Below are 12,573 nucleotides of genomic sequence, written 5' to 3' on the forward strand. Positions count from 1 at the left end.
AATTTTACTTCTGGAAATGGTTAACAAATCAAAATGTTTTGGATAAGAGTCTGTATGTACCACCCTGTTTTCACTCCAAAATAGGACAACATTTTACCTTTCACTGACATTTACTTATATGGGACTATGATTCATTTCATACAAACAAAAATGTCTCTAACCTTTGAACATTACAATTCATAAACCAAAATAATCCAATCTTTTCAATATCAAACTGCCTCTTCTGCATCAGTTTAGTAGCATCAAGACCAAATGAACAATAACCTCACTTGCATACAACCATTCAACAGATATCATAAGTAATGTACTGAAACCATAGCCTGCCATCCACAGACTAGCCCTAAGGGTACTCTGTGGTATCCCTTGATTGCTTCACATACCCTCTTTCAGTCTACAGCCAGCATGTCACCACTATGTACCACACAGATCGAATCCATTCAGTTTCAAGCATGCTCTGGCTCTCATGAGTGTTCTGGTTGTACCCTAAACCCTGTTTCACTCCATCCTTCAAACTCTCTCTCTCTCTCTCTCTCTCTCTCTCTCTCTCTCTCTCTCTCTCTCTCTCTCTCTCTCTCTCTCTCTCTCTCTCTCTCTCTCATTTCTTCTCTGCTCATTTCATTCATATGTCCTTTGGATTTCAGCACATCATGGCCAGCCCCCTTAGTCAAACTTTATTTCGTATCACACCTCTCTTACAATGTCATTCCTTGCCCAATCAATGCACCTTACACCATATATCCTCAGGCACTTCATTTCCAGTAGATCCACCCTTTATCTTTTGTAAACAAGGCCCACGATTTATATCCATACAACAATCTCAGGACCAGTATACCTTTAAATATAGCCTTATTTGCCCCCAAAAAACACTATCATCTTCCACATGCTCCTAAGTGCTTTGACTTACTTTGGCTATCATGGTGGTTCCATCTACTTTTACATCAAAACTTAAAACCCTTCACTTCTGCCAGATCTTCCCCATTCAAACTTACACACTCAAGCTATCCTGTCTTATTCCCCTGCTGCAACTTTTTACCATGTTTTTGTTTACATTTACTCTCAACTTATTCCTTTCACAGACTCTCTTAAACTCTGCCACCATCTCCTAAAGTTTCTCTCTCAAGGCTGTCATCAAAATCATGTCATGTGCACACAGCACCTGATTTATCTCATATGCTCCTGACACCCCCCCCAACACACACACACACACACTCCATGAATACCCTCAGATTTAAATCCATCACCACCCCATGCACAGTGTGATTGAATAACTAGTGACAATACACATCCTTGATGGAGACTCACCTTCATCAGCAACATCTCATTCTCCTTCCTTCCTAATTGCTAACATGCCCTACTCTCCTGATATCTCCTCAGTGCCTCTAGTAACTTTCCATGTGATCAGTTTATTCACAACACCCTCTACAATGGCTCTTTGTCAGCCCTATCTTATGTTTCTCCAGATTCATGAACACCTTTTACAATACACTCTCTTCAAGAATTTTTACACAAAATTCTTCAAAAAACACCCGGTCCACACACCCTGTATCTCTCCTGAAGTTACATTGCTCCACCCAAGTAAGATGTTATATGCATACCTTAACACTCAGTCACCACTCTCCCTTACATCTTACCTAGTGTACTCTTGAAACTTACTTCACTTAAATACGCACACTCAAGCAATGCTTCCCTAAACACCTCCCATTCTCTGTATTTCCTTTACACCTCATATATTCCATTCTTCACTCAATCTCTCATGGTATCTGTATGCACAGGCTTCTTTTTGAAACTCATTCACTTTCACCTCTTTTTTTCACACTTGTCACTTCTTAGTCACCTATAACCACTACAAATTTTCACACCTGCTTCCCTCTCAACATGCTTATATCCAACAAACTATCCTTTGCAAGCTTGTCACTTAGCACATACCCAATAATACTTGTTGACACCCAACTTCACTCACCAATATATAATCATATACACAGCTTTTTTTTAAACCAAATATTCCTTATCATTCCTGTTTCAACTCACAATGTGACAAGCTTTTCCTATCTTCACTTACAATGGGAACCCCTTACCCCCTAATTATACCTTGAACTGCCACATCCACTCTTGCATTCAGACCCCCTAGTTCCAAGATTCGATCCCTTGCACCAAAATTGCTAAAGTACTTTTTTTTTCTTTCCCCTCACTACCACTTGCTTATGCACCAACAATCATCCACCTTTCATTGTCTACTTTAATCCTAACCTAGGTCAATCTTGAACTTGCTTCCTTACACTCTTTATACCAGTCTCACAACTCATTCTTCATCAGGAGTGCCAACCTTTCTTTCATTTTGACCACCTCACTAACCCCAGACTTTGTAGACCCTGAGCATTCCCAGACCATTCCACCATATTTTCTATCATCTTAGATTAACTCAGAGCCAGAACATCCAAGTTTCTTTCATCAACAATCCATATTATGCTTAAATACATCACTAGCATGATCACTGTGCATTTTCAGTAATTTCATTTTTAATACCAAAATAATCCAATCTACAATCAAATATTTAGAAATACCACATGATAAAGTCTAAACTATGTTAGAGAGCTGATGTGGGTACACACACTTGATTTTTTTTTTACATGATCATTATTTTGCTGTAATAAAGTGGCTGTTATTTAATGAACACAGGCATAACATAAATTGGTGGGCTCGACATATATGAAAATATTTATGGCTCTATCAAACTGTCTTAAACATTTAAATATAACAATTTTGAGTTACTAGGTTATGCCAATAACATAGTATGCTGCATCAGGACATGAGGTCTAGGTTGCAGCACGAAGTGCCAACAGAGGTGAGGCACTTGCTTAGTCATGATAAGCACACCTGGGTACTGCTATCCTCCACCCTAAACTAGCTTTTACTTTTTCCTTGAAACTTTGTCACTTACTTCATTTACAAGCTTAAATAATATAACAGACATGAGGAAGTCAATTAGGAAAAAATGTCGGTTTATGAAAATATTATGAGCCTACAAGGCTACGCCATTGTCAACAGTAATCAAAGATAACTAATAATAAGTGTATATCAATTATCATAATTTACTGGTATATGGTATATCATGTATATATGTATGGTTTTTTTTATGTGATCAAGGTAAACACCTGTTACAACATACAACTATGCACTATTAAAATACAATAAGAAGTTTTCAATACTTAATGTCACAGTTGTTAATGGTGTCATTGTAATAATCCTCACCATGAAACAGTACAGCAGTTAAGACTGCAAGTTGAACCAGTCATATTGAAAAAAAAAAATGTCATTAAATAACTCAACATACAACTTAGAATGAGTAAAATGTTAATATAATAAAAAGAAATAAATCTCGTGTAAGCCACTTCCCACTATATGAAACTGTAGTCGAACATATGTGCATGAATAAGTTGTTTCAATAAATTCATTCATCTAAAACTTTAATCAACACTAAGGATAAAACTATACCATAAAGCTACATACTTAAAAAATTCAGAAAACTTTCTTGGCATTTTCACAAACATGCAATATGTTCATGAATGAATGCAAACACAATTACAGATACAAAAACAGAGGCAAAAAGACAGATGCATACACCAAAAAATATGTATACACAGAAGCATATAAGCACAGACAAATACACATACATACAAATACTCAGACATAGGAATGAATGGGGAACAGACTGGTCCTAGTATGTGGTTTAGATGAGGAAAATGAACAAAAGAAATTAAAGAAAGGGAGGGCAAGCACAGATATCAGACTTTCTGGAGACAGTAAATGTAAAGGAAATAACCAACAGCCTTGGAGATACACTAAGGAAAGTCAGCAAATGCAAAGAAAAGAATAACTCAGAGAGAAGTAGCACTGAAACCAGAGGAGAAAAATAGAGGGTTGGATGCTAAGATAGGTTAACAAATTGTCATATCTTAAAAAAAATTCTAATGAATACTGAAGAAAATACCTACCTACAGTGGAAGAAAACCAATCAGATCCTTAGGAAAGCAAAGAAATAAAGAATCATGGGAATCTTAGGAGGTCCTACCCCTATTAGTAGATCTGGAATGAAAGGAGTATACACAAAATAATGAACATAATGCAAATGGCTTTGTGAGAAATGGAAAGTAAAATGAAAGGATCACCCCTGAGATGGAAGAAAAAAAAAAGAACAGGGACATCAAACTTGAAAAGGAAGTTAAATCTCAATGACAAGAAAGTTTATAGGGAGGTGGAAAGTCAACCCTGCTGCTGAAAAAAAAATCTAAGTAATGGTGGACTGTGGGTGAAAGACAATTAATATTCAGGAAAATGGAGACTGACAAAGTTGCTTTGTTGCTCTAATATCAAGATATCCTCCAAGAGGGCCTGAGGAACTGGAATGTAACTATAAGGAGAAAAATATATGCAAAGAGAATGGTGAAGGAAATAAAATTAGCTATGCCATGTCATGGGAAAGTTATTACAGAAGAGTATTCAAACTACTGAGAAGTAAACTGGGTAAACTGAGACCAAAATGGAGGTGAAGGTACTGAGATTAATATGTTCACAGAGGATATAAAGAAAAATATTTTATAGCAACATATCACTCCCCTGTGGTAGAGGAGAAAGAATTCTACCTCTACATTTCCTACGTGTCATAGAAGGTGACTAAAGGGAGCAGAAGCACTGGGGTGGAAAGCCTCTCCTTCTTGTATTTCGGTTTCTAAAAGATGGAAAAGGAGGAGGAGCCAGGAGAGAGTATTCATCCTCTTAAAAGGCTCTCACTGTGGTGTTTAACTGTGTGTAGATGTAACCAACATAAGGAAAGATAAATGGTATCTTTGAGAAAAAAAACCTAGATGCTCTGGATGTAAAAGGGACCTATGAATGGAATAAGTGCCTAATCTATCTTGAGAAAACTATATCAGTAACAACAAGAGGGAGACAACCAACTTTTGGTTTATGCTAAACAAGTATTTGATAATGAATATACTTAAAAACACATAGATAATGTAAGTTTGACCAAAAGTATAGCATGCCTAACTAAATTGTTTTCCTTATATCAGGAAACTAATACTGCAGCTAGAAAAGGTCAACAATACATGACAAGATTGCTCAAATTAAGAAGGATGAGTTATGAGGTGAAAATTGAAGTGCCCAAACTACTGAAACTACAAGATAACCAAATTTTAAATGATATGATATGAGCATTTACCATTTCTTCAAAATAAAGAATGCTGCAACTAAAAGACAAAAGAAATTTGCCAAAAGAAAAGTCAGACATAAGATGAAAGCAACAAAGTACAGTAAACCCTTTTTCTAACCAACTAATGGGGGAAGGGGTGTCTGTAAATGCCAAAAGTCCATTAAATCGAATGTAACCTATATCTGTGCCACATTTAAGTTCACATGCTTTCTTTAACTCCTATATCACTGTAGGGTTTAGCATGTGGTACGATAGTTGGGCGGCAGGCACCCAGCAGCATGGGAACACTCGCCAGGCAGTTGGAAGCATGAGTCAGACTGAGATAGAGGTGATGCTACCCCTCTCCTGTGAAAGGATACTTCTTTTTAATGAAGCGATGATGGACTACCTGCTTTCAATTCATCTCTTACATGGCACAGAGTAGGATTTGAACCTAAATAGGAAAATCCCAAGTTATAGCAAGGCTGCTCACCTTCTTCAGGAGATGGGGTGCACCCAAGGAAATTGCCCCAGATGATGAAACCAATTTAGACAGCAAGGAAATGGAAGATTTCCACAAAAACTGGGGAAACATAGCTCGCATCTCCTCACCCCACTTCCCCAAGTCCAATGGACATAGCGAAGCAGTGATAAAGGCAGCCAAAACGGTGTTGAGGGGCAACACAGACGTTGGAGGTAGCGTACATAATAGCAAAGCGACTCAGGCTATGCTCCAATATCTCAACACCCTCCCAAGAGAGGGGGATAAATCATCTACACAGCTGTCAGCAGGAAGACAGTTGCAAGATGGGGGTTCTGCTCTGTGAAACAGGAAGCAGGCCATAGCAGACAGCCAAGCTCATGGCAGGGCAGCCCAGCAAGTGATGCAGCTACACTGCCCCAGCTGTCCGTGGGCACCCTTACCTGCATGCAGGATGTCGATTTGAAGGTGCTGGACAGGTCAGGTGTGGTAGTGAAGCCACATAGACAATACTCAGTGAAGCTGGATGGCAGTGGCCACCTGTCTTTGCGAAACCAACATCACTTATGCCCCTGGGTTTAGTGTGTGGTACGATAGTTGGGCAGCGGGCACTTGGCAGCATAGGAATGCTCGCCAGGCAGTTGGAGGCTGGAGTCAGACTGGGAGAGAGGTGATGCCACCCCTCTCCTGTGAAAGGAAACTTCTTTATGATAAAGTGAGGATGGACAACCTGCTTCCATTGCACCCTTCACAATCACTTGATGCCATTTTGAATTGTAAGGGTTGCAAAATTGTTTAATAAATAAAGTCACAAATCTGAAATAACAGAAACACTCTGTATGCAACTTGACCACACAAAAGCTTGAGACAGACTGAGACCAAAACAAATTGGGTCTACTCCACACTACCAAAATCAAGTGCAATATGAAATACACGTGGTACACCATTTGAGATTTTGATTTTTTTCATTTTTTAAATTATCATTAATTAACTGCCTTATTATTTGTCTGTTAAATCCAAAATCCATTATATCAGGATCCATCAAATCAAGGGTTTTCTGTAGTCATAAATGCTGACAGCAGTAGAATATTCATGAGGTTAGCGATACGGTCCCATAAGTGTCAACTGCATACACAAAGACGTACATAAATACCAACAAACTCAAACATGTGCCAATGTATATATATGCATGTACAGAAAGAAAATCTCATTTTACATATATGAATAAACAAGTAAAATCTACAATGCATTGAAGTTAACAGTAAAGAGATGTTCTCAACATTACAGGTACTCTCCAACTCTTAAATATTCACACATTTCTATTTAACAGACACATTTAACCTAATATTAACTTCATGACATTCTTCAAAATTTAATATAGTGAAAATTACCATAACTGGTTGCATTCCAAGCTAGTCTTAAGGCCCCAAGATTATCAGCGACTGACCAGCTGATGGAAAAGTTTAGTCTGAATTTGTGATTATAATTGAGTTAACTACTGTGATGACAATGGAAATTACAAAGGTTGCCATAGTTTTTGACTGTGATGACTCTTTAGAATGTACTAAATAGCATGTTGAAATGAGGCTCTGTGATATACAGTCATGTGATAGATAGCACTACCAGGAGCACAAGTCAGTTGTAGACAATCAAATTCTAAGGTAATTTCTATCAAGAGACACAAGTCTTCTCATAAATATAGTTAAGATCATGACAAGTCATTAAATATTTCTCATATATGGTATCTGCATTGATAGTTTAAGAGTATGAAAGTATATGTAAGATCATTTGCTGATTATATGATGGTCTGAATTACTTTAAACAAATGGTAAATAAATGTATAAATATATTTGATGATCCTGTCCAGTGTTATTTTCTTACCTATAATTCTATTACAGTATTTGCCGAGTGTAAACAGCAGTTTTATGTATAATCTATATTTTCATTACATACTTATTCTCCTGAAGCTTTACATAATATTACTTTTTCAATACTGGCTTCTATTCACTTATATTACTAAATGTTGCAGAAAGCTTTTTCATCCAGTCATAAACACAAAATAGGTAGTAGATTGCCAAGCCCTAGTCCCCCATAGACACTGCTCTGATAGCATCAAAAGGAAGATATTTCTTATGGCTTCTTTTCATCCACTGATGGTTTATCCTTTCTTTGGTCAATAACACATAACATCTCTGTATAATGGGCTGCTAAACATATTAAAATTAAATAATCTTTCAGATTTATTTACCTCCTGCTTACTCTCACACTCACAACTGTTTATGTGAAATACCTTGCTTGATGGGATGTATTCCTAGTTCTTATATTTTAATTGCTTTGTGTATTAAGGGTACAGCTGAGAACAGCTGCTTTATTTGTATGAGAGTAAATTTTGCTCATAGAATACTTTGGCAGATATCTAAATATTAGTTGCAAATAATATGTGTGTCAATATTTATGATGGCCAGAGTGTATGTAGAGAATTCTGCATGTGCCTCCCTGAACCAAATACTGGATTTGGCTCACACATCAAAGAAATAAATAGATGCAAGGGTAAAGGAGATACCTGTTGGTTCATGTTAGTACAAATCTTTACATAGGATATGATGAGTAATATATGATGAGAAATGACTTGTCTTGGTCTTGATCTACTTTATCCTTGCTCACATATTTACCATTGGGGTAAACCTTTGGTTACCCCCTTTGTTAGTTTATAACACTATATAATAATGTTATATTTATAAAGATCCTGCAATATACTTCATATTGCACATCTAGTGAAATTAGATTAAATACTTCAGTAGTTCCTAATAAGTATTAATATTCTGCTCTAACTAAATGGTAATACAGTGTCTTCATATTCATATCTTTGTTGAGGAACTGGAGTTACAGTGATTATTTCTGTACATATGTCTGCAGATTCCACAAATGCATAAAATCTAAAGATAACTTTGAGGAAATAGCATTTCTCCTTATATGAACTTTGAGGAAATAGCATTTCCCCTTATCTGTTAGCTATCTGTAAGCTATTTAACAGTCAGGATCACCATCTGCTTTCCCAATTACAGTATGTAATATTCTGATCCAATCAAGTTATCTACGACAGTTGTACAATCCAACTTTTGTCATCATTCTGATTTTCAAAATGCAATAAAATGTTCTTTTGAGAATCTTTTCTCAGAAAATTAAAGAATTCAAGATTTGAATTTTTTTTGTCCTATTTTCATGTACCTAATTATGATTCTCCTATGTAAATTAAAGCCATACATATATCTAATGTAGAAAGAAATGGGCTGGTGTCAATTAATAAAAGTAGGCTCTTCAGGGATTTATTGGCACTCATTGAAGCAGATTCCTATTCTTCTGCACTGCCATAAGATGCCCAAACAGTATTTTGTGTAAACTTTAAACTGTTTTCATTTGAATGCACTTACTCAAATGCATGCACAACTTTAAGACCATCATCATGGAGTTAAAATGACCAGCGAGATGAAATGAACAAAGCCCTCAATATTATCACAGCACGACTTCACTATTCCCTTTTTTATTTATTATTTATTTTGCTTTGTCGCTGTCTCCTGCGTTTGCGAGGTAGCACAAGGAAACAGATGAAAGAAATGGCCCAACCCACCCCCATACACATGTATATACATACACGTCCACACACGCAAATATACATACCTATACATCTCAATGTACACATATATATACACACACAGACACATACCTATATACCCATGCACACAATTCACACTGTCTGCCTTTATTCATTCCCATCGCCACCTCTCCACACATGGAATACCATCCCCCTCCCCCCTCATGTGTGCGAGGTAGCGCTAGGAAAAGACAACAAAGGCCCCATTCATTCACACTCAGTCTCTAGCTGTCATGCAATAATGCCCGAAACCACAGCTCCCTTTCCACATCCAGGCCCCACACAACTTTTTACATCTAGTTATTTTTAACTTCCTCATTTGTATGTCAATCATTACACACAAAATACCTCCACAACACTTTATTAATCTTTCCTATAGTATTTTCAACCGATATATCCCAAGCCTTCACCAGTTTGATAAAAAAAATCTGTCCATCTCCTTACCAATCTATCTATTCTCAAATTTTCACCCACACTATCATATGCCCTCTTTACCAATTTCTAATCCCAAATTTACCTTATATTGCTATACCATTCTTCTAGGCTTTCATACAGGCACCTTCATAAAAATTCCTTTACATCATATATATATCCCTAAGGGGCTTTGATTTATGCACCTCCTTGAAAAGTCTTGTACATCACTATCACATTTTTTTTTTCACATAATTTGTACTATACTGTGTCAGTTGCTACTAAATTTCTACTACAGCAGTTTCACTTTTTATATAAATATCTTTGCATATGAGCATAAGTACATATATGTATGTGTGAGTCTGCACACATGCATGTCACGTAATGCTGCAATTCAGCAACTTGAAAAATATTACTAATATTTCAGTCTTTATGTTCAATAGTCTTACTGTGCAAAAGGATCAGAGAAGCAAATGCTGAACATAACAAATGAACTTATATATTTATTGTTATGGGTAACAGAGATCACAGAAATGCAAGATAATGGAAATACTTATAATGCAAACAATATTTCCAAAGCCAACTCAAGAAATCTTGACAAGCATTTCAAAAGACAGACTTCAAATGTTATTTGAAAAAAAATAATCATCTATTTTAGTTATAATGAGGTCCACTTACATGGAATGAAACAAGGCCATGCATCTTATTGGGTATTAACTTTGGAAACATCCCAAATCCCAAACCCAACCCTGCTGGCTCATCTATCTATCTATTTATATCTCTGATGCCTGTTACCTTAAGGAACTCCCGCAAGAGGGTCGTCATGGCAAAAGAGTTGCCATAACTATTAAACTCAAGTTGTTTCGTACAGGGGAATGAATTACTTGAATAATTCTAACATCTAAATCCTAAGTACAAATGTAACAATCAAAATGAAAATATCATGTTAAGTCATGGTATCAGTTCAGCCAGAACTGGTGCTAAATGCTGACAAAACCTGTGAAGGGGAAAACCCATTACATTGTAGTAATCACCATGAATTCCTTCCACCAGCATCCCACCTAATCCCTGGATACCATAACCTCCAGCCTTGTCCCTGCAATAGTGAACATTATGTCTGAGCTTTATCAATTCGCTGTACATAAAAAAATTAATTCTAAACAGCAATATTTTACTAATTATCTCAATTCTATTCCAACCCATGCAACTGCTTTTTACTCCCATGACACTATTAAAAACAGACAATCAAGGACCTCATTCACACAAATCCATTCCCTAACTGTCATTGAAACCATAGCTCACCATCAAAAGGCATGCCCTGCAGACCATTTAAGCCCAGTGATAGTACAGCACATCTCCCCATATACCACATAGATCCAATTCACCCTAATCCTTGCTTGCATCTCATCCTCCTGAATGCTCAAGTTCTAATAACCCAAAGCCTCTTCCACTGTATCCCGCAATCTCCTTCTCGGTCTCCCCCTCTCGCTTCACTTCTGAGGCAAAGATCCTAATTCTCAGTGTTTCTTCACTCATCCTCTGCATATGTCCTATTCATCCATCTTACATCTGCAATCTTTTTCCCACTGACAAGGGGTGGGTTAAAGTGTATACAGCCTCTCAGTTCACTCATTCTTATCCTTAACTTTCATCTAGTGTGCTAAAGTAAACATGGACTCCCACAATAACATTTCTTAATTTTTCACCTTGCATGCTAAGTTGATTCATCAAGTGAAATAAGGTTTCCATTCTCATGTCCATTTTCACACACAAAATTCCCCAAAAGAACAAAAGTTATTGTAATATACTGTCATCCTTTAAGAGGCAAATTATCATAATCTGAAGAGATAATACACTATTTTCCTTTTTCTTCATCAGGGCGGCCCTTAATATAAGTATCTTGGAGAGCAAAAATGGGTACGTTTGAAGGAACAGTGGTTCCAATAATGCTGTATCATTGTGAGGCATGGTCTATAGATAGGGTCATGCGGAGGAGGGTGGATGTGTTGGAAATGAAATGTTTGTGGACATATGTGGTGTGAGGTTGTTTGATCTATTAAGTAAAATGGATAACGGCAGCAAGTATGGATATGTTCATGTGTATATATGTATATGTCTGTGTATGTATATGTTTTTTATTTTTTATTATACTTTGTCGCTGTCTCCCACGTTTGCGAGGTAGCGCAAGGAAACAGACGAAAGAAATGGCCCAACCTCCCCCCATACACATGTATATACATACGTCCACACACGCAAATATACATACCTACACAGCTTTCCATGGTTTACCCCAGACGCTTCACATGCCTTGATTCAATCCACTGACAGCACGTTAACCCCGGTATACCACATCGCTCCAATTCACTCTATTCCTTGCCCTCCTTTCACCCTCCTGCATGTTCAGGCCCCGATCACACAAAATCTTTTTCACTCCATCTTTCCACCTCCAATTTGGTCTCCCTCTTCTCCTCGTTCCCTCCACCTCCGACACATATATCCTCTTGGTCAATCTTTCCTCACTCATTCTCTCCATGTGCCCAAACCACTTCAAAACAACCTCTTCTGCTCTCTCAACCATGCTCTTTTTATTTCCACACATCTCTCTTACCCTTACGTTACTCACTCGATCAAACCACCTCACACCACACATTGTCCTCAAACATCTCATTTCCAGCACATCCATCCTCCTGCGCACAACTCTTTCCATAGCCCACGCCTCGCAACCATACAACATTGTTGGAACCACTATTCCTTCAAACATACCCATTTTTGCTTTCTGAGATAATGTTCTCGACTTCCACACATTCTTCAAGGCCCCCAGAATTTTCGCCCCCTCCCCCA

The 12,573-nt window shown here is 37.3% G+C and overlaps 1 protein-coding gene across 2 annotated transcripts in view; it reads right to left on the minus strand.

The window, feature by feature from the left end:
- Positions 1 to 10,215: 10,215 nt before the first annotated feature.
- Positions 10,216 to 12,573, minus strand: part of LOC139757753 (probable bifunctional dTTP/UTP pyrophosphatase/methyltransferase protein) — a 30,982-nt gene continuing 28,624 nt past the window's right edge. For both annotated transcript variants that reach the window (XM_071678519.1, XM_071678520.1), the window contains exon 5: positions 10,216 to 10,828. In XM_071678519.1, the coding sequence (XP_071534620.1) occupies positions 10,684 to 10,828 (145 nt within the window). In that variant the 3' untranslated portion in view covers positions 10,216 to 10,683. The remainder of the gene's footprint in view (positions 10,829 to 12,573) is intronic.

This window comes from Panulirus ornatus, chromosome 28, assembly GCF_036320965.1.
Source record: "Panulirus ornatus isolate Po-2019 chromosome 28, ASM3632096v1, whole genome shotgun sequence".
In the NCBI taxonomy this organism is placed as follows: domain Eukaryota; kingdom Metazoa; phylum Arthropoda; class Malacostraca; order Decapoda; family Palinuridae; genus Panulirus; species Panulirus ornatus.